Here is a 23,195-nt window from a genome sequence, read left to right as displayed (position 1 = left end):
GAAAAGAACAGAAAACTTGGTGTTAAAAGGTTGAAGTTGCAGCCATTACAGAAAAAAAAAACCTATCACCATATTGCCGCCATTATATGCAGGGAAGGTGCCACGAGGTTGTTCATATGACTCAATCACATAATAATTATCTTGCAAAGTGAAGGAATGCATCTATACTGAATTCTTATGACATTTTCACCTAGATGTGCAATTGGTTGTTTGTTATCTCTTATACATGAAAGACTACTTTAAGGCTGAAGGCATTCTATTTATGGGAAGAACAAAATTAGTGGCATCTCATGCGTAATGTCTATTGTACATGAAAATTTCCTGAAAACACTTGACTGAAGTCATGTAGAGGATCTTCAATTTCAGTATTTATATTCTCGAGATAACATGAGATGCGATGCATTACCCCTAAACTCTTTGAAATATCTTCAGCTTAATGTTCAAAACCATCCCATCCTGATCATTATTTGCGTGAGTTTTAAATGGATCCTATGTTGATAGTACATTGTTAAGTATCTAATGACTCTAACTTCCTTTGCGTACCATCTCCGATAAAAAAACCAATTTGACAGGGTGACAAGTGCAAGTTCTCACATGACATAGTGCCCCCTGACGAAATCAACGGTATTTACTTCTTAGTAGTTAGTTCAGTGATATGTAATGGGAGCAATTAATTAGAACTTTGTAATTTAGAAAACCTGAATTTTTTATTGAAATTGCAGCCATGCTGTCATTTTGCTCGTCACTCTTGCATGAAAGGTGATCATTGTCCATTTGATCATGACCTCTCCAAGTATCCTTGTAGCAATGTTGTGACAAGAGGTTCTTGCAGCAGAGGAAATGCTTGTATGTTTTCACACCAGGTATCACAATAATTTTACATGGCTTGTAAATGATGTAGTAACATGTGATTGATTATCTAATGAAGAATTTGCATCGATCAAGTTGTTTGAACAATATATGCATTCATGATAATCTAACTGAAATGGAATCTAAAATACAGATACCAACTAAAGCAAGATGTTGTTACATCTTCAAATGATGGCAAGCCTGAGTTGAAGCCTAAAACTAGGAGGAAATACAAAATTGAGCAAGTCACCGAACATCAGCAGCAGCAGTGGTTCCCAGTTCAACAGAATCTCTGATTCAAAAGGCATTCAATGTCACATCAAGTTAAAAAGAAGAGGTGGCAGACACTGTAAAGAAACTACGGACAGTGCCCCCTAAAGGGATTAGTTTCATCAATGTTTCAAAATCATCGTCTCCAAAACAAGGGATGGTAACACCAAACAAGGAAAGTGTCTGTTCAAATTGGGAACCTTACTGGCCAAGTGCATCTGGTGCAGCTTTAAACTCGGAGAATCCTGAAAAACGCCAGTGGTGGCAACCTAAGGGAATTAACTTCCTTTCATTTGGAAAAGGTCGTGTTTCCAGTTTCAAAAGTACTGTTTGCTCCTTTTTGGATAAGGAAAATGGTATCAGGTTGTCTCACAAAGAAAATTTAGGTACGCCTGATCATGCATCTCTGGAGAAGGATGATTGCGGTAAAGTTGGCAGTGGGACAAAGCAAAGTATGCTGCAGACTGCTCTGCGCTCAAATGAGATTTTAAAGCAAAATCAATGTATAGCTGAGGGATGAATTTGGATTTTCGAGGAAGCTTCTATAGATCATTATGGCAGTGATGTGCAATTTAGCTCAACCTCTCATCAGGATCACAGTCTTAGTAGATCAGTGCAAAAGGGAGCAAAGGCATTACTCCTCAGACCTCAACCGTTACCTCATCCATGCTTCCAACTTCTCCATTGCTTTCAGGCCAATCATCAGAACGCCTAGCATCTGGGCATCATAAGCACGTACTTAACTCGGCCCAAAGGCACTGTTATCAACTCTATCATTTGCAGCAGAGCACGAGTCCAATATTAAGCTAAAATTCCCTGTTGGTGCATCACTGTGAAATTAGAGATGAACAAGGATGTACAGCAGTTCATACATCCAAAAATGTCAGGTAGTTATGATTGCAAGCCACCTAGCGCATGGGGAATTACAGCCCCTTTGAGTTGAGCGGAAGATAATCTGAAGGTTTGTTGAGTGCTGTCTTCCCCTGTAATATTTTCTTGCAGCTGTAGTGCAGGTAACATCTTGCACATTTTGTACTAGTATTAATTCCTTTTCGTTTAAGCGTTTAACATCTGATAATTAATAGGAAGACCGTTGCCTTAACATGATTCCAGTTGCTTGTCTTGACAGTAAAATCCTCAGTAAAAATTTACCATTTTAAAATTCAATGCAGTGATTCCCCTGTGATTGTGCTTTATGCCATTATTGTAGGGCTCGCAGATCCTTGTGACGACAAATTTGATGAGCAATTACCTCCACTCTTCAAACATGAGATGAATGGAAATAGATGGAAAAAAAAAGAAGTACAGATTCTGAACGAGGTGGTGATATGAGGGCACAATGAAGGCAATTTGAAAATGGATATAGGTTGATGAAGAGAAGGTGAAACCATCCGCAATATATTCGACTATGCGAAAATGGCGCATTTGAGACACTGCGTTTATGTCAAAAGAAGTTTGTGAAATGAGTTGAAAGGGATGGCAATGATCCAGTGAAGCTGACTGAGATATTCTCGCATTTCAAAAAAATTGCCACGAATCTGGAAACCGATAAAGGCAAAGCACAGTACTTTTATTCTAGGAATAAAATGGATTAATTGGCTTAGTGTAACTGCAGATTATTATTTTTCCTGTATACGAGTTTACATCTTGTGGCTTAGCCCGAGTCTGTCTTGTATATTTTGTGGCTGGTTTATGCTTTTCTTTTGTGCAGCCAGCTCCTCTTTGTACAGCATTTTTGGTTAATGGAATCTTTTTCACATTCCAAAAAAAAAAAATAAAATCTTGAGTTGACATCTAGTAAATGAGCAAAACTCTTATTTTGACGGTTTTTATATCATTTTTAGATTTTTTTTTTCTTTTTTTAACGGAAGATATGCTATTTTGAGTTTGATTCAACTGGAGTTTGGGTTGGTTAGTTGTATTAGAATACTAAATAGTTTTAACAAGCAGACAATGGTACTAATAAAAGGAATCATGATCATTTTAGTATAAATCTCAAGTTTCAGTTTTATGAATGTAGAGAATATTTTTCTTTTAATATTAAGCTCTTAATCTACCGATAGAAAATTGTGAAATCTATAGAAAAATGTTTTTTTCAAAATAACATTCTATTCATACGTCAGAAACATTATTTTTTAGGATCTCATTCGTTTGAATTAATATCAATAATCATATTTTTTAGTTTCTCATTCTTGCTCCTATGCCAAGCTCTTCAAATATTTTTTTGGGGTATTATTCAATTTAGCAACGGGACAACTAGCCAAATCAATTGGCACATGAATCCCTTGGGAGTCAGGTCCTCCTCTGAGAGAATCTTCACAGTCCCTCTCTTTGGTTTAAATTTAATGTTTTACTTTTTTTTATATTAATTAAAATAAAAAAATAAAAATTTTTAAATTTTTTTATAATTTTTATAAATGTTCATATTAAGTTTGAATCATATATATCAAATATAGACTGTCCAAACTATCCCAGTTATTAAAAATTTTATTTTTATTTTAATAAATATTAAATCTGATTCATCCAAATTAATTTGTTTTCATTTGCCCTTAGTGGAGGGACAATGGAGGATTCCCCTCAATGGAGAGAATCCAACTTCATCCCTTCACACAATTGACCTGCCTCAGCAAATTTTTATTTCCACCTAATCATATAATTTGTTCCAATCTATCTTAATTACTCCTTTCATTCAATATTATAATGTATTTTTGAAATATCATGTCAAAAAAATATAGTATTTTATGTTTTTTAAGGTGTAATTAATAATTTTTTAAATATCCTTAATTAAAGGTTATAATTATAAAATTTGCTAATTGAAATATCCTATTAAATAACAATAAACATGAAAAGAGTGCATACTTTTAAGAAACTTTCCAGTCTTATTTATAAGGTAGAGATATGAGAGATTGTTCATTTTTAATTCTATTTATACAGCACTTTTATTATTTTTGTGTCTATATTTACTTTTTTTTGCCTATGTAAATGTTGAAAAGATTATTAAATATTAGAGTATTTATTTTTAAAACATGTTTATTTTATAGAAGTAACATTATAAATTTGTTAAAATTTTAAATAGAATTAATAAGATTTAAGTTTTTTGGTTTTTGGCGAACTGCATTTAGCCAGTGTGAAACGCAACACACAAAAGGGTCCTCAAGTACAAAAGCAAACCAAACACGAAGCAAAAAAGATAAACAAAAATAAATCAGCCAATGCTAATCACGTGCTGGTTTCACGCCCCTCGTGGAATAATCAATTAACTCATTGAAAATACTTAACGGATGGAGGACTTGTTAAACAATATTAAGATTTTTATTATCTAATCTAAATCTTATCCAATCTGAAAGTGTCATTGTCCAAAAGAAACGGCAATGCGCAGAAGGATAGAGAGGTGGAGGAGGCAAGTGAAAGAAGGTTCATGTCCCATCAGATAAAAAACGACAGAGAGGAATTAATGGAGTGAAGAGGTTAGGGATGTGAAGCCGACACGTGGTGTCCATGCAGGTTCTTACCGACAATCATCTTGCCTTGCCTCCGCCGGTTACCGCTTCCACTGTTCCCGCCCAGCTTCATAGCCCCACTCTTTTTATTTTTTTTAATGATTTTCTTCTTCTCTCTCCTCATATTAAAATATTACCTTACAAATCAAAAAATAATTTTAAAATAAAATCTTACATGATAATAATTTTTTAAATATATTTAATAATTTTATTTTTTAAAATTAAAATATAAATTTTTAAAAATAAGTTTTCATTTAATAACTTTAAATTTAACACCTAATTAAGATTAAATAAAAAAATATAATATTAAAATAAATTTATTTAATAAAACTTTAACTTTTACAAAATATTTTATATTTTTTGAGACAATAAATTTTTTTAAAAATATCTATAAATCTTATTTTTATAAAATATTTATAAAATTTAAGATGGAAAGAATATTTTTAAGATATTTTTAAAATTATATATATCAATAAAATTTATTAATATATTTTATAATTTTTATTTTTTAAAAATAAAAATAAAAATTTATAAAAATATTTTTATTCAGGTTATGTAAAAAAATTTTGAGGCTTAAAATAAAGTTATTGACAAGGTCATTGTTTTTTATTTCACAAAACAAAAAAAAAATCTACTCTACTATCATTTTATAACTTTTTGAGTTACGAAATTATAAATTAAAGGCTTGATACTAACAGGTTCTAGTTCTCCTTTCGTATATAAAAAAAATTATATATTAAAGAATTCTAATAAAAAATCAATTTGATTTGATGAAGGGAGATCAAAATTATTATTCATAAATTATTTTCCCTCTTTATTTGTTGGAATGATATACAAATATTAACGATGATGTGAAGTATCAATAAATGTTTCAACCAAAAGATATAAATAAAAACCAAATAATAAATTATATAAACTATAAGTAAGGGTTTTCTTTTGATAAAAAACTAGAGGTGATAATTTAAGTGAACCGGACTTATTCGAGTTGGGCTCAATTCAGGTTGGACTAATTTGAACTGGGTTTGAAGTATCTTACCCTTTTTAAAAAATTCATATAATCAAGCCGGGCCCTAACGTTTTCGAGTTTTGAGCTTATTCGGCCAGCTCGAATACCTAAAACTTTTAAAAATATTTTTTATTTATTTTTAAATCAATTTTAATTTTTAAATAATTCTATTAAACATAAAACATTATTTTAACTTTAAAAGAATAAAATAAAAAATAACTTATTAACTTTATACTTAAATAACTCTATTATTATTTTGTTATATTATGTGTAACATCCTGATTTTTATAATAAAGAAATTGTGGAATTTAGGTTTTGAGGATAAAAATGATAATAATAGAAATTTATATTATTTGAGGTTATTTAAAAATAATATGGTTAGGTATTTAATTATGAATTAAAACTTAAATTTAAAATTTCATAAAAAATGTTTAGATAAGATATAATTTTTAAGATTCAGAATATATGAATATTATTTTGTGTGTGTGTGTGTGTGTGTGAGTTAAAAAAAAAGAAAAAAAGTAAAAAAAAAAAGAGAAGAGAGTTTAGTCCCACATCAATTAGATGTAGGAAGGAAAGGCGCCTCCTCATGTATAAAACGAGTAGGCGCATTGCAAAGGAAGTTAAAAGAAAAATTTTTACAATTTGTAAAAATTACAACAAAAGGCCTAAAATGTAATTTGTGAAAATTGCAAGTAATAGCCCAAATATTTAAATAATTAAATTTAAACTTATAATTTTTTTATATAATTGTGAGACCCACAATCTTATTTTATATCATTTTTCTCTCTTCCTCTCACGTTGCTCGGTGTTTTCTCGTAAGGGGAGATTATTTTCTTTTTTTTTCAGGTATGCTCCAACTTTTCTGTTTAGATTAGCATTTAAAAATTATTTAATTATAAAATTAATTTTATAGTTATTTTTGAAATAGTATTAGCTTTCTAGTGATATGATTATTTTGTAGAATAGAGTAAATATTTTGATTAAAACTTTTTTATAGTATAGTTAATCTGATGATATGATGGATTAAAAATATAGGTTGAAGTTCTTAGAGGTATAATAAATATTACAGAATATTTTTTTAAGATTGAAACTCATGTTTAAGAATTTTTGAGTTAAACTCTAAATCTATATAGTTGAATTTATGTTGAATCTGAGATGTAGGGATGAACCTCTTATTATTAAATATTTATTTAAGTATGAGTAGGTATTTTTTGAGGTTATAGAAAGGTGACTTGAGGCTTCAGGATAATTCTAAAATTTTTAATTTATTTTTGGACGAATTTTTAAAATATAGAAGGATGAAATTGTGATACTAAAAGTGATTTGAGACTTAAAAATAGTTTATTAGGGTACGAGAATTTTAGAAAAAAATTTAAAAAGTTAAATGAGGTATAAATCTTAAATTAGTATTAATATGGATTATAGATCTAAGACTTTCTAACTTTTTAAATTAGAGTTATTTATTTTAATGTAAAATTAATATATAGTATTATGAAATAACTATGTAGATTGTGTTGACAAATATAGTGGTGAAAGAGGAGTTGTGAAGGGAAACTTGTTATTCAAGACACAAAGTAACCATTATTAATGTGTGGTGATGGGTGTGTTTGTGATTGGTTATGTGTTGTTTTGTTGTTTGAAAAAATTATGAATTATTGAAAATAAATATTGTTATATACTTGTTTGAAATTATTGCTAAGTGGGTCAAAAATTTATTTTTATTTATCATGATGAGATATTATTATTCAGATATATTTTGTTTAGATATTTAAATGATGCATGACTTGTCAGGGTATTTTAATATATGGTGTTATTGGGAAATTCTATTCGGTAATTATTACCACGTGGTAAGCCCTCATTGGACCCAATGAGTGGCGTGTTGCTTGGCCCTCATTCGGTTAATTATTACCACGTGGTTTGTAAATTTGAAGGTGTTACAATATGTGTAATTTATTCATAAATTTTTTCTTTATTTGTAAATTAATGTCTTGATTATTTAAATATTACTCTTATCATAGTCATATATAAATATTTTATATATTTTAATTAAATTATATTATTTTAATTATGATTAAATTAATTTCAATTCAATCACGGTTAAACTACAACTTAAAATTATTGTCCCAATTAGTTCACAGTTTTTAATAGCTTTTGGGTAAATTGTACTTTTCATTTTTATGAATATAAGAAAAATAGTCATCATTATATTATATAAAGAAAAATTATTTAATTTGAGTAAAATATTATTTTTTTAGAATTATTTTTCTTTAACTTTTTTATATTGCTTAACCCTTACACATGAGAAATTTTTACTCTAATTTATTCTTAATTTTTAACCAAATCTAGCATAGACAATAACCAAGTAATTATTTAAGATTATTATTTTATTTATTATTTTTATCTAGTAGTAGAGTTAAAAATTCATACATGCCTGAATTTTATTTTACTTTAAAATTAATTATCCAATTTTTAAAAAATATAAAATTAATTTTTTATACACAAATGATGTATAGGACTCAAAAATTTTTTTTTAAAAAAATTGGATCTTAAAAGACAAAAATCAATATTAAAATATATTTTAAATATTATCTTGATAAAAATATGAAAATTGACTATTTTTTATTATTTTAAAAAATAACTATAATAATATACTCAAATATATAGTATTTTAATATAAAAATTTAAAAATTAATTAATATTTATTATATTTTATATATTTTTAAAAATTTATTTTTTATTTGGATATTCGGGCTGCTCGAATAGGCCCAAACAATAAAAAATTAATATTTTTAGACTTTACTCTAAATTTTTTCGGGCTACATGCTGAGCCGTTTAACTTGACCTAAATTATTGACTCTATAAAAAACTATAAGTAAGGTTTTGATTAGGCCAAAGGCTCTCTTGCCTTAATGGCCTAACTCTACTTTCATTTAATAATTTATTTATAAAATAATATTAAAGATAGAGAGTGTTAAAAAAAATATTATAAAAATATCATTAATGAAACTTTACTTTTATCAAAAGGTCTTATAATTTTGGATTCATAAATTTTTTTTAAAAGTGTCTTATAATTTGAGCTAGAAGAAGTAATTTTTTTATATTCTTTTTTTTTTTTTAAAATGAATCAATAAAATTTCATGGATCAATGTTCTATTTTACATGAAAATTAATTTTTTGTTCAAAAATTATATTTTTCATAAATCAAACATATATAATTTTATATACTTTAATTAAATTATATTATTTCCCCGGTGACTAGTTTGGTAAGGTTATACCACTTTTCTTTTTTCAACCATTATACTCTCTCTGTTAAAAAATATTTTAAAGAGTTGAATGTTTAAAAATGTAAGGTATTGTTAGTTTTTTGAGGTGTAATCATTACATTTTTTTAAAAGTGCCCTTATTGATAATAATTTTATATTTATTATAAAATTTTTTATAGAAATAAATATAAAAAATAAAATTAATTTAAAAATAAATAACTATTTATTGAGAGGTAAAATTAAGTTAAAAATACTTTATATTTTTAAATAAAGATAATATTTAATTATCCTTTGAATTTTCAGTGGATTGAAAGTTAGCTAGGCACAACAATTCAAAAGTTGTGTGTGAATTAAAATTTATAAAATTGAAGTTTGAAAATTAAATTAAGATAAGAATTATCACCATGAGGTGATTTATATTTTGATATATTTTTTTAAATTTGTGTTTGAATATTTTTTGACACAAGTTATTTTGATAAATAAAGAAAAAAGTTAAAAAAAATTAGGTTTTTACGTAACCTCAATTTTAAATTAAAAGTCATTTCCCATCATTTTTTTTCTCAAACAAGATTAAAATATCTAATCTCAGATTCAAGATCCAAACCTCAGTTTGAGCTCCCAAATCAGGCTCGGATTTAGATCAAACATACCCAAAATACTACCGACATTGATATATTCGCAGTCTTCAATTTAATATAAAAATGATTTGACTAAATTCGGAGAAGATGGCTGGCTAAATGAGGACAGGACAGCATAGGCCCCTTGTAGTGCAACTTACGGCAAAAACAAGGACACGTGGCTATTTACTCAATTTCCATAAAAGGACACTCACGGAGATGTCCAATTCTTTTTCTTTTCCTTTTTTTCACTAAAACTTGGATTAGCTGGTCCCCTTCTTGGTCCGCCCAACCCACTTTTTAATTAATTAATTAATTTTTGAAATATAGGAAGTTTATAAATTTTGATAAAATATAAAAAAATTCTAACTCATTTTTCTTGGCTCAATAGAAGTTAATTCAATAACTTTAAATATTTTTTGAATTTAATATTTTAATATTTAAAAGCTTAACCCACCAAAAAAAAACAAAACAAAACTCTCATAATATATTTTTTTTCACTTATAATATTTCAATCTAAATTCAACTAGATGAAAATTTTCTTTTTGCGATGATGTTCTTTTTAAATCTCTTTTACTCAAGTGGGCTTATTTATTTAACACAGATTAATAAGTTTAAATAAATTATTAGAAAAACATAATTATTGATTTTTATAATTTTATCAAAAAAATTTTATTCCCTATAATTTGTTTTAGTAATTTTAATTTTTATAATACTTGTAATTTGACATATTTAAGGATTCGAGAAATAAATATTATCTAAGTTTATTGAAATTATCAAAATTAAAAATATAAAAAAATTAGAATAATTAAAAATAAAATTCAATAAAATTTTGACATCAATGATTTTATTTTTCTTAAATTATAAATGAAAAAGTATGAAAACAATTTGATAGCTTAAACAACATGTTGAAGAATTCAGTAAAAAAAGATTGAAGAATATTTTTTTAAATAAAGTATTTAAATTCTAATATAAAAATCATTTAATTATTCCTCACTTATAAAAGGGTTAATGTAGAAAAGTACTTAGTCTATTACTCTCCACTTTTTCCCAGAACGGTTCAACCATTTTTCTTTCACTCTGTCTCTCTACCTCTTAACACTGGCACTGCGGAGACCCAATTTTGTGCATAAAGCAGTGACAAATTGGTGCTTGCTCAAGGCGGGTCCGGTGGAATCGGCGGCGGCTACAGTTTTATTGAACGAAGTTATGGGAGGAGTAGCTCGAGTCAAATCAGAGCCAGTAACGGTGTCCGATGAGGACACTAGTCATTCGAACTCTGATGGGTACTGTGATGTTGAAGGTGAACTACTCGACGGCGTTTTCAGTGAGGATTCGGGAAGGAAGAGCTCGCAAGTGACGGGTGAGGGGTTTATTGAACCGGTTCACGTCAAGTTAGAGGAACCGGGTGAAGAGGTGGATGATGTCGATGGCGGTGTTGGAGTTAATGGATCGTCGTACTCGTCGCCGATCGACTTGCCGAAACCGATGGAAGGGTTGCACGAGCTTGGCCCGCCGCCGTTCCTCAAGAAGACTTTCGAGATGGTGGAGGACCCGATGACTGACCCGATTGTATCCTGGAGTAAAGCTCGTGATAGCTTCATCGTTTGGGATTCCCACGAATTTTCCAAAATTCTTCTCCCTAAGTACTTCAAACATAGCAATTTCTCGAGCTTTATTCGCCAGCTTAATACATACGTGAGTCATACAACCTAGTTTCTCTTGTTCAATAGTTCAAATATTTCTTGCTCTCCAGTTGAAGCTAGGAGAATACTTTCTGTGCCCATGGTCGTAACTTCTGTAATGTCTCTTTTGTGCGAAGGTTCTTTCTACACAAAAATTCTTTGGGTTTCATGCGTGTATTTTTCTATGGATGATTATTGTACTACGTGATCCACAAAACTCGAGATTTTGTTCTCCTTGAACTTCGTATAAATTTTTGGGAAGAAAAAGTAATTATGTGTGCTAAATTTTTTGTTGCAGATGTTAAATTTACTGCTCATGTTTATTTTCTATATTTTTTTCTGTCTTGGTTTAAAGTTTACCATCAATAACACATGGTCACTTTATATATTGTTTTACTAATTAAACTTTACGGCATTTTTCTTGATGAATCCTGGTGCTGTCTAGTCATTAAACTGTCATGCGAGTACAGGGATTTCGGAAGATTGATTCAGATCGTTGGGAGTTTGCGAACGAAGGATTTCAGGGTGGAAAGAAGCATTTGCTAAAGAACATCAGGAGAAGAAGCAAGTATAACAAACTGCAGCAAGGAGGAGCATTGACTTCCATGAAACCTGGCCTGGAGGCTGAAGTTGAGAGACTGAGGAAGGATCAGAACATACTGAAAGTTGAAATTCTGAAGCTGAGACAGCAACAAGAGACTTCACGGGTTCAGCTTGTGGACGTTCAAGAACGAGTTCGGTCTGCTGAGTTGAAGCAGTGCCAGATGATTTATTTCCTGACCAAAATGGCCAGAAGACCAACATTGGTTCAGCAGTTAATCGAGAAGGTAAAGCGTAAAAGAGAGCTCAGTGGGGGTGAGATCGGTAAGAGACCCAGATTGCTTGGAACCCATTGCCCTGTCGGCCTCCCTAAGACCATGGACACCATTCCTGATGTTGATTATAGACAAGGTTATAAGGACTTGGCTTCATTGCAATCAGAGCTCAATGGACTCTTGTCTGAAACAGTAAACAATAGCAGAACGCAGCCTGCAGCCCCTTTTCCTCTGAAAGATGAACTATGCAGTTCTATACAGGGATTAAGTACCGATAATTCAAGGGCAAGCGCTACCCAAGCATCGTCTGCAGCCTGCTGTATGGTGTCCGAAAAACTGATGGAAGAGAACTTTGTTGTTGATGAAGGGCTTGATGTGAATGATTCAAATATCTATCTTGAATTGGTGGATTTGATCAGCAAACCAGCTGATTGGGCTGGATCCGCAGGTGGATTGGTGGGGCAAACTGGTTGTATGTGATCGATTCCCATGAAAAGGTAAAGTGTAAATCATTAAGTGATAGCCTATGGATACTTTTAATACCATCTTTAATACATAATATTTTGTGTTTTATTTGAGCTTAAAGTATGGATATATACTGTTTTGAAATAATTTTAAACATGAATTGATCTACCACTTGAACAGAAGGCTCTACGTGAACTCAAGAAGATTAAGCTAGCAAGTAATGATTCATAATTACAAAATTTTTTCTCATTGTTGACATTGCTTGCGTGCATTTTCAGGTTGCAAGAGTGAGTCCACCCTTCACATAGATGCTTCTGCTGCAACAGCAATGACGATGAACAAATTGTATTTAGGCTCTTCAGGTCTAACTTGAAAACAGAGAACCCAGGTTGTTCTCACCAGTGTACATGATATAGAAAGAAACTGCGTGTTTCTTCTTTTGGCTGGATCCAAATGTGAATATTTTCTTATGTTCCTCTTACATCTTTCACATGTTAATTTTCATAGTTCCCTACTGTGATGGTAAATTTTGGTTTTTCCTTTTTTTGTACAAAGTCCTGTATCAGCCAGTTCTCAAAACTGAACCTTTTGTTACGACACAACTTATTGTAATATGATATCACTATCACTTAGGTTTATGGCTCGTGTGCTGCTCCTGCTTTGTTTATTTTGATTCACTTCTTTAAATATTATGAATGTATGATTCTGGTTTAAATTCTGTTCTGAAGTGTTTCACATCATCATAGAAATTTCATCAAGTTACATTTCTTAGTTAAGCTTTATACTACAGATTTCTATCCACTTATTTCTCGTCAATCTCTATAAAAATCATGAAAGGAAAAATTATTTTAAAGTCACGAATATAATTCATTTCAAATTGAGTTTAGTCTTCATATATATATATATATATATATTTGCTATTCTTGACTTCAAAATTATTTAGTAAAAGACGTGACATTACTTAGCCTATTGTAGTTTTTATTTTATTTTAACAGAAGATGTCAAATTGTTAATATGTTAATCATTAAATAATTTTTATAAGAAATCAATGACATATAAAATAATAAGACTTAATAAATATAAACTATTCTAAATTACTTGTTTTTTTATTTATGTTAATTATTTAAACTATTTATTTTATTGATAGTTGTAGTATGTCAGCCAGCATTTAAAAAATACTCCCTTCGATTCTTATTACAACATACTTTTAATCATTTCATCTATATTAAAAAAGTATTTTTTTATATTAAAAAAATAAGAGGTAATTTTATTTTTATTTTTAATTTTAAATAATAATACAAACATATTTCATGCTAATTAGGAAGCAGTAAATTAAAAAAAGTCATTTAATTGTTATATTTTAGATGAAAATTACTTTTAAAAAAGTGTTTTATAAATAGGATAGGAGGGAGTATATATGCAAAATATAAGTTAACCGTTTGGAAAATACACTATCGTATGAAATGAAAGAAATAAAAAATATATTGGCGACATGATTTGAGTATGAATACGAAAAAACACTGCTTTGAGAGTTATCCCGATCTAATAATATTTGAATTTTGTTTAACCTTATGATCATGTAAATAAATAAATGAAAAATGGGTCGATCAATTATTTTGAAAAAGAAAATGTGAAAGAAGAGTGACACTTATCATAAAGTGGGTCCCAGAGGGGGACTAAGGAGACCTAAAAGCAATTAGAAATGAGGCCACTTGGAGAAAGGAAGAGGATGAAGGGACCCCAATACCATTATCTTAAAGTGGTACTCTTCATCTGTTTCCCAGCTTCGAACACCTCATTGCAATCCAAATGTTGATAAGGACACCATACATCAAACATCACAACAACCTCTCCTTCATTTTGCGTCTATTGTCTTGCCACGTGTTCGACACCAAATCTTTATGCCCTTTCTCTCCTCTTTTTTTATTCGCCTGACTTGCTTCCCCCCCCCCCCAAAATAGCACATGGTATTCACCCAGGTTAGAACTGGCGACAGCGCTTAAGTTCAGAGCACTTTAATGAGATCTAAATTAATCTGAATTAATTTAAATTAAATTTTTTTGGAGTTGAAAATTTTATTAGAAATATTGCTGCATTCCCAAATTTTAAACTTAGAACTTCTTTAGTTGATATTCTGAAAAATTTAGTGAAATTATTACAACTTGCCCAAACTATCATGAATTCCCGTCATGTCAGGTTATTGTTAGTAACAATGGCTTCACAAGTAACTTAAAAATGTCTTAAACATATTTTTTTTAATCTGATTACATATTTTAAAATTCAAACTTGAGATATTATGATAAGTTGATTCAATTTTTTTGATTAATTGAACCAAGTTAACTTTTTAAACTTTTTTTTTGAGACATTTACACGAATTTGGACTTATAGACTTTGTCCTAAAGCAGTTATTAATTATTACAATAAAACTACCGCTTCTTAAATTTATTATAGATATTTTTTTTATTGCATATTGATCAAACACATAAATAACACATAAGTTTTGAATAACACATAAGTTTTGAGTAATGCATAGAAATGTTGAATATGAACAGAATTCATGAAGGAATGGGTTACCTAATTAATAAAAATATTTTATCACTGGCGGATCCGAAAATTTTTGGCAGAGGCAATATTTAAGCTAAATGTAAATTTTAATATTTTTAAAGAAAACATAATTTTAAATATTAATAAAAGAAATATATAAATAAATTATATGAAAAGTTTAAAAATATATACTCTATCTCAAATTATAAGACATTTTAGGTAACATCTCACTTATCAATAAACATCATTAAATATACTTAACAATTTTTTTTTTAAATATAAACTTTCAAAAATACCTATTATTTAATATATTGAAAAGAGAAGGGACAAAAATTAATTATAGAGAGAGAAAAAATAATATTAAAATTAACTCATTTAATGAAACGTTAATTTATCTAAGGTATATTATATTTTGAAACATAGAAACTTTTTTGAAAGTGCCCTATAATTTAAAATAGAAGGAGTATTAGCTTCATTTGTATCGTAAACTTATTTTTATAATAAGTATAAGAGTAAAGAATACTTAAGTGTGTATACTTGATAATTTTAATGAGAGTACGGGGTAATTGAGTTTTTAAGGGGGCAATTATAATTTTAGAGAAGGCAAGTGTAATCTTAACTAAAAATCAAATGCAATTTTTGCTTTTTTTGGTAAGGACAATTGCCCCATCCATGCTGGATGCGTCCCTGTATTTTATCATGTTTTTTATTTTAAAAATAAATAAATAATCATGAGATAATACTAATTTTTTTTTTTGCCAGAAGGAATTCACTGAAATAAAGTAAAAGCAGTACAAGTTGGGGGTAATTTGACAACTTGCAGTCAGCTCAATTCACAAGAGATATAAAAGCTTAGACTCAAATCAAATCTTCCTTATATATATATAAAAAAAAAAAGTATTATGATTAACAAAGAATAATTAAAGAGACGAGATTAAGTTTACCAAATGTTAACAAAGAATAGTTAGAGATGAGATGAAGCCAAAGTCATACTCAGCCGATATGGTAACAGTCACCTGATTTTGGGTTTTGTCTGATTCGTTTCAGTCCTTTTCCATAATTATACGTCTAATCATGACATTATGTCCCAATATTTAAAAGGTTTCACCGTCAAACACTAAAAAAAAAAAAAATTAAGGAAAAAAAAAAATAAAAGCATTATCACTGCATAGAGCATTGAATAATGCTTTTATTCCAAAAGAGATTAGAAAGATAAACTCATAAAAGTAACTAGGAAATTAGATTAGATTCATTTCATCCGGAAGCTCTCTATCTCTTTGTTCCTTTCAATTTCAAGCACTCTTCTCTCATTCACTGTATGTTTTTTGTATATTGTCATTCGCATGTCAGTTGAGCATAGTAGATCTTAAATTTGAAAATTGTTAATGAAAAATATCATATCGAGAATTTGATATAGTTTCTTTTTTTTTTTATGATCTAATTGTCCAAATTAAAATTATTTTTTTAGCACAAGAAGTAGATCTCATAGATAGTAGGGATTATCTCTCCCAAAAAAAATGAGATAAACGTTTGACCCTATATAAATAAGTCGTTATATGTAAAACTTTTAATTTTTTAAATTTATCATAATTATTAAATTGATCTCTTAAGTTTAATTTTTATTGATTTAGTTTTTTTTTATTTTGTTAAATTATCATATTAATTTTTTAAGTTTTAAAACACAAATTAATTTTTAAATTAATTTAATGTGTCAAGTATATTAATAACTTAACACGTATATGTAATTAAATAAGAACATTAATCCTCAAATCAATTTAATTTTTATCAATATAATTCATTATATTACATTTTATTCTTTTTTAAAAAATTATTTTATTTTTCTGTCTAAATAATTGCTCCCTCCGTTCAAAAATGTATGACATTTTTAAGGAGTTAGATGTTAAAAAATATAAGGCATTTTTAATCTTTCAAGGTATAATAATTTTTTTTTAAAATACTTCTATTGATAATGACTTTATATTTATTGTAGAGCATTTAATAAAAATAAATGTAAAAAAATAGAGTTAGTTTGAAAGCAATAAACTATATTATTGAGGAGTGCAATTTAATTAAAAATACCTTATATTTTTTAATGAAGGGAGTATTTTTTTTGTAATTTACATAGTTACAATTAATATTTCATTATCTATTTTAGTAGATTTAACAATGCTACCTTTTCTTTCAACAATAAAAATCAAATTGAGACAAATTTAAGAGACTATATTAATATAAATTAAACTCAAAATATCAAATTAATAACTAAAATAAACTTAAAGGATTAAAAGTTTTTTTATTCTTTATATATATAATAGTTAATATTTGAACTCTCAATTATTTATTAGCATGATGCAACAACAAAAAGACGAATTTTTTCTTTTTATATATAACAAAAAGATGAATTCTAGCATCACGTAAGGTTATGTTGAACCAAGAAGAATGAAGGAGAAGGAGAAGGAGACTGATTTAAAACAAAAAAAAAATAAAAATTGAACCTTTAATTTCTCTTGATTTGAATCTAAATGTAAACCTTCTTTGATTCGTTTCCCTTTTGAAGTTTCATTTTTCTCGATTCAAACACACATCTAATGTTGAGTCAAGTTCATTCATGGGGTTCCTCCCAACCATTCCTATTGATGCTGAAGAAGATGATGATGAGACTGCAGATTTATCAAACTCTTGCTTGTCCTCATTGAAAGCCTTACTCAGAACTTCTTGCAGCTGCATATATCTTCTTCTCTTGGCTTGTCTTTCTTCTGGAGTGTCGTTACCCATGTATGCAATCTGTGACAGGTTATTAGTATCCATGATCTTGTTCAGAACTTCCGAACACCGAGGAAAGAATCGCTTCCCTAACTCAACTGCGCAATCAAAAAGCACCAAAGATTATGATACACTACAAGAACAATAATTCTTGTCCACTAAGAGAGATTGACTGAATATACTGTATAATGTAATTGAACTCTGTCAATAACACTATCGACATAGTTCAGATATCGCATAGAACCCTATTTAGTCCTTGAAAGATTAGATACTTCCAAGATCAGTTTAGTACTAAAAAAGATCGGTTTTGACTATCATGGAAGATGGTAATGATACCATTATAGTGCCTTAAAAGGGTGAATTTGAACTAATTGATGTTGACACCATCTTTCCAAGACATAAATCGGTTTTTCCTTTTAGATTTTTCAAGTGAAAAAGTTCTCTTAGAGGAAATTTTGTATCAAAACACATTTCTTTCCTGAAGATACAAATCATTTAGTGGACATGATTTGCTTGCCTCTTCCAAGAACAGCGTTGACAACCAAAATGAAAAGTAAACTACAATTTCAGTCCTTAAAAACCATGATTTACATCAGTTTAGTACCCCAAAGAATATGTATCTCAATTCATCACATCGACCTTGAATTTTGACCCAATGAAGAAGGAACATTCAGTTCTCTAACGATTTCCATCCACTTATGACTTAATCATTCAACAGTCAAAGTAATTTTTTTTATTAATAATTTGAAGTAAAACTATCATTCAAGCCTTCAAGGACCAAAACCTTTATATCTAATTTATCAATGCAATAAATTATATATGTGGATCATCAATTACCAGATCTAGAGAGTACTCTCATCCTGGCCAGATGCTCCTCCTTTATTTTGAAAGGTGCCTCGTTCAAATCCACAGCGTTCCTCTGAGTATTAGTACTTCCATTTTGAGATATATCTGAAAATGGACAGGTTCCATCAATTTGAACGATGTCCAACACAACTTTGGCTTCCATGGGAAACAATAGCTTCGCCAGTCCGACTGAAAAAAGAATTTATCATCAGCAAATCATAATAATTTGAGGCTATTTGAATTTAAATATCTTGGAAGTTTCACTTTCCTATAAGCCATGTGAACAAATAAATGGAATGCCACTCCAGTTGAGAACTCCTTTCCTTCTTCTATTACTAAAGAAACAGACAATGCATTGATTTCAACTGTAAACTTAGTGAACAATATGCATGCGTGTTCATTGTGAATCATACTATGGTGCAGAACCAAGAAAAGAACACACACAGTAATACTCTAACTAAACTATCAGATTTATTGATAACAATAAGAAAAAAGGTAACAGCCATAAACAGACACAGTCTTAGGCTCAAAATGCTTTGAAAAGTTTAAAAGGCTTCATTCAAATCACTGATTGAAACCTAATTCCCAAACAAAAATATCCTACTTAATGAAGCTATAATGCAAAACCTATTAGAGAGACATTAGCATCACACTAAGATTCTCTCTGCATTAATTGGATACTGCAACTGATTGAATTATTTTACAATAGTAGTTTCCAGGACACTTCAAAAGTCTAACCATTATTATTACTATAAGAAGCAAACAATTCTGCATCTCAGACTAAGAGATAGACCACTTTCTAATTCTGCTATATTTCTAATTGTCTTCATACATAGACGAAAAACAAAAGAATGAAGTTCACTACACTTAATGGCAATTGGCAGCAGTTTAATGTTATTAAATGGAAACTATTTTTCCAACACTTCCAGAGTAATTTGGTTGACAGAAGCTGCACTAAAATTAAATATAACTAAACTTGATCCTACAACTCTGATTCTACATGAAACTTCTCATAAAGTATTACGAGACATTTGCAAGAAAAATGCAGAGAGTTTGGACTTGTGAATAAATACCTCTGTTTTCAAGGTACAACAGTTTCATACGCAAATCATCCCCTGCCATAGCAAGTGAAAAAGACGCCTCCCCAAGTAAAGGCTCTCTTCTCTCAGCTTGTTCTAATATCTCTATGCATAATCTGTCCCTGGAAGATGCCTTTCCTTCCTCAGCACTGTAATAATCCACGGCCTTAGTGAGACGCTTTGAAATTTGAAGGGCTTTCTTACCATCCAAAGTGAGATCAGAAGGCTGGGCTCCCTTTGTCAAAAGTGACACTATAAGCTTAGGCTCCTTCCTCATTGCAGCCACATGAAGCACACTACATCCCCTAGGATTTTTACCATTAACATCAGCAAGTCCAAGATCAAGAAGCTCGGTTGTGATCTTGGTATCACAGTATGCAACAGCATAGTGAAGGGCATAGGCATCATCTAGATTGGTATGTCCCTCTCTCAAGAGCAACCTGACTAACTCAACATCATCAGAATCAAGAGCCCTATGTATTCTCTTCACATATTTATCTGGCAAACAGATGTTCTTGGGCTTGTCTGAGCCTAGTTCTATACGTTTATCAATAATTTGTTTCACAATATGCTGTGGCAGAGCTTTTTCAAGGGTAATGACATCAATATCAGACTTAACAATCAGCTCAGTACACCTTCCTAATAGTGTCTCACAGGATTTACCGCATATATTTGCAACAGAAAGAACCCAACAGAATTTCATCTGCTGCTATCTTGTCAAGAATTTGTAGCAGATGCCTCTACAAAGCAAACAATCCCACCAGTCAGGTATTTAGGATATAAATTTACAGTAAAGTTGCAGAATAGCAAATAAAGCGCATATTTCCTTGAAAGATAGTTGCACAAGATTTCACCATGGTAGCGACAATAAACTGTTATCTGAAATATACAATGCCAATATGCCATGTCGGCTATCAAACACTGGAAACATATTAGACACCATAAGTTTCAATGAGAATTGGGAATCTTACAGAAAACTGTATTGCTCTTACCTGATAAAGATCAACCAACTCAGATATTTCAAACGCAGACGAAGCATAGAGCAATTTAGCCATGAATTCCACAGCAGGTCGACACCCAAGATGGGAGCAATCATCGTCCACACACACACAAATACCTTTGGGCCACGACCTTACTTTGCCACTATACAAATAACTCACAACAACCACAATCACGTCGAACCCAATCTCATAATCCTTAGCCAATTCCTTCAATTCCAACTTCACCCCATCCCGCTCCTTCCCCGACAACACGTTCTTGAAGAAAGGGCTCCTCGCGGCCAGAATGCAGCGGTGAACCGGAACTTCCCGACCGTCGCCAAGAACGATTCTGGCGTCCGCAAAGAAGTCGTCGGATTCCGAGGCTTCGAAGATTGACTCGAGGTTGTCGGAGAGCCGCTTCAGGGCTGCGACGTCTGGAGGAAGTGAAGCTTCTGGGGTGAAATGGGTTTGGGAGCTGCTGGCTAAATAGCAAACTCCGCTTCCATTATTGCTGATCTCGTTGGAATCGGAAATCGTGATTCTAAACTCCATAATCAGAGATCAAAGTTGAGAATCAAGCATATGCGTGTCGTTTAAATAGGAGCGTGATGGTGATACCGTGATAGTGATGATGATGATGATGCATATCCAAAAGGCCTGAAATTGAGGGATGCCATGGAATTACAGAGAGAATAGAAGGTCGGAATAGAGATTGCATGATGGAGAAGCATGAACATGGGTGACGTCGAGCTGAAGGAGCTTAAAGACGAGGGCATTAAAAGCAAAGTGTTAAATTGTAAATTTGTCCGTACTTCTGACCACTACAAAGATTCTACCGAATCGCCATTTGCTGTTTCTTTTATTGGCAGACAATTTTGAAAAATTACATTCTAGGCCCTAGTTTTCACAATTTAATTTTTTCCCGATAAGTTCAGAATTTTAAATTTTTTAAAAAAGGTGATCAAAGCAGCCCTTAGTTTTCACTTTTGAGAAGGAATCACTGTTAAATTATAAAAAATTAATCCAATGAAAATTAAGTTTCTAGTACTAAAACATTTTTAAAAATAAATTTAAAATATGAATTTAGACAATTATTCAAAAATTTTATTACAAATAAAATATATGATTTTTAGATATAATTGTCAATTTATAATCTAAATTTTTACTCATAATTGTGTGAATCTGTATTTATAATTTATTTTTAAAAAATTACAATGTAAATGTCATTAAATTGGTGTTTTGAAATTTAAACATCATTCCCTTGATTCAATCGATAAAGATTTAATTCATAACTTACAAATTATAAAATTATGGACTCATATTTCATTATTCATGTAAAGATTTTATTGATGGATAAGTTCATTATATCTTATATTCTTATTAAATTTTATTATTAACACTGCCATTGATTTTTATCTTTGTAATCTGCACCATTCTAATAGTTGGAGAAAATTCCTAAAGTTAAATAATGGAAAATAAAAATAGAAAAGTTAGATTGTATCATGTTTATTATATCTCATTTAAATACCACTATTCAATATAAAATATATAAAAAATCATATTCATAGATCATTCCACTAGTCAATAATAGGGGCAGGGGCAACAGACAATTCAATGGGCCATGGCACATTGTATTGTTCATTGAGAAGGGAGATAACGTAATTAATTACTAATGACAATGTTCGTGTGGTCATGCTTCATTACGGTTGCGGCTGTTCCCCGCGTCTCCATGTCCATTAAACACGTTCATTCGTGTTCTTAATATTATTTGACTTTTTCCGATGTATATATATATATATATATATAGCCTTGCTTTGATTTTACAATGACGTCTTTATTTTTTTAATTTATTTATTTAGATACATGGTCAACATAATTTTATCAACTTTTTGGATCTATGTATTCTATCTTTTGTGAACATATATAAATCAGTTAAAATGATTATTGTCGATGGCAAGTTATTCTAATACTAACGTTACTTTTTATGCTCGAAAGATTAATGTCATCATTAATATGTCTGTGTTCAATTTGTTTGTAACAAAAAATTTAAGATAATTATATATGACAATTCACATATAGTATATCAAGTATAACTTAATCACAACCATATTTAAAAAGACATTTATTTCTTAATTTTTACATGTCATCTTAACATAGGAATCATGTTAATTTTTTCTGTGTTGTTCCAATTTTATCTGTTGTCCTTTAAGGGACAAAATTTTACTATAATGTGCCAGCTTTGATGATTAACATGGTTTACTAATACTAATTACAAAGTAATCATATTTGTTTTATTTTAATTGCATTTTTAAGAAAAATACTAAATTAATTACCCAATTCATGAGCTTGTTTAATTTCTTTCCATTGAAAATTATAGAATATGAGTTTTAAATTATTATAATGTCAACGGTTAGTTGTGTCAATGGCAATACTATTTCCCTCGTTTAAAAAGAAACATTTGAATTTATCGTTAACATGTTTATGAGCTTGCACGTGTGTGTCCTCTTTCTTAC

At 29.9% G+C, this 23,195-nt stretch overlaps 3 protein-coding genes and 1 non-coding gene across 4 annotated transcripts in view; 2 read left to right on the top strand and 2 right to left on the bottom strand.

The window, feature by feature from the left end:
* The window catches only part of LOC129320444 (uncharacterized), a 24,503-nt gene extending 21,598 nt beyond the window's left edge, over positions 1-2,905 (top strand). The window contains exon 8 of the mRNA XM_054965905.1: positions 2,330-2,905. The gene's annotated coding sequence lies outside the window, so the exon portion shown is untranslated. The remainder of the gene's footprint in view (positions 1-2,329) is intronic.
* Positions 2,906-10,557: 7,652 nt separating this feature from the next.
* On the top strand, positions 10,558-13,111 carry LOC129320447 (heat shock factor protein HSF30-like). The gene is made up of 3 exons (XM_054965907.1): positions 10,558-11,206; positions 11,664-12,505; positions 12,752-13,111. The coding sequence occupies exons 1-2, from the start codon at positions 10,718-10,720 to the stop codon at positions 12,486-12,488; spliced, it is 1,314 nt and encodes a 437-aa protein (XP_054821882.1). The 5' UTR covers positions 10,558-10,717; the 3' UTR covers positions 12,489-12,505; positions 12,752-13,111.
* A 4,399-nt stretch (positions 13,112-17,510) lies between these two features.
* Positions 17,511-21,484, bottom strand: LOC129319845 (BTB/POZ domain and ankyrin repeat-containing protein NPR1-like). The gene is given in 5 exon segments (XM_054964924.1): positions 17,511-17,875; positions 18,615-18,812; positions 19,697-20,390; positions 20,392-20,442; positions 20,695-21,484. Coding segments are annotated over 5 exon segments (1,785 nt in total). The 5' UTR covers positions 21,235-21,484; the 3' UTR covers positions 17,511-17,573.
* Positions 21,485-22,793: 1,309 nt separating this feature from the next.
* LOC129321129 (U6 spliceosomal RNA) lies at positions 22,794-22,896 on the bottom strand. Its single transcript, XR_008595919.1, has one exon. It is a non-coding gene; the product is annotated as a U6 spliceosomal RNA (small nuclear RNA).
* Positions 22,897-23,195: the final 299 nt, after the last annotated feature.

The sequence above is a fragment of the Prosopis cineraria genome, unplaced genomic scaffold (genome assembly GCF_029017545.1).
Source record: "Prosopis cineraria cultivar Desert tree isolate PC_DT_omini unplaced genomic scaffold, ASM2901754v1 PC9, whole genome shotgun sequence".
Taxonomy (NCBI): domain Eukaryota; kingdom Viridiplantae; phylum Streptophyta; class Magnoliopsida; order Fabales; family Fabaceae; genus Prosopis; species Prosopis cineraria.
Note: the sequence above shows the minus strand (reverse complement) of the source record. Positions and strands in the feature narration are given on the sequence as shown.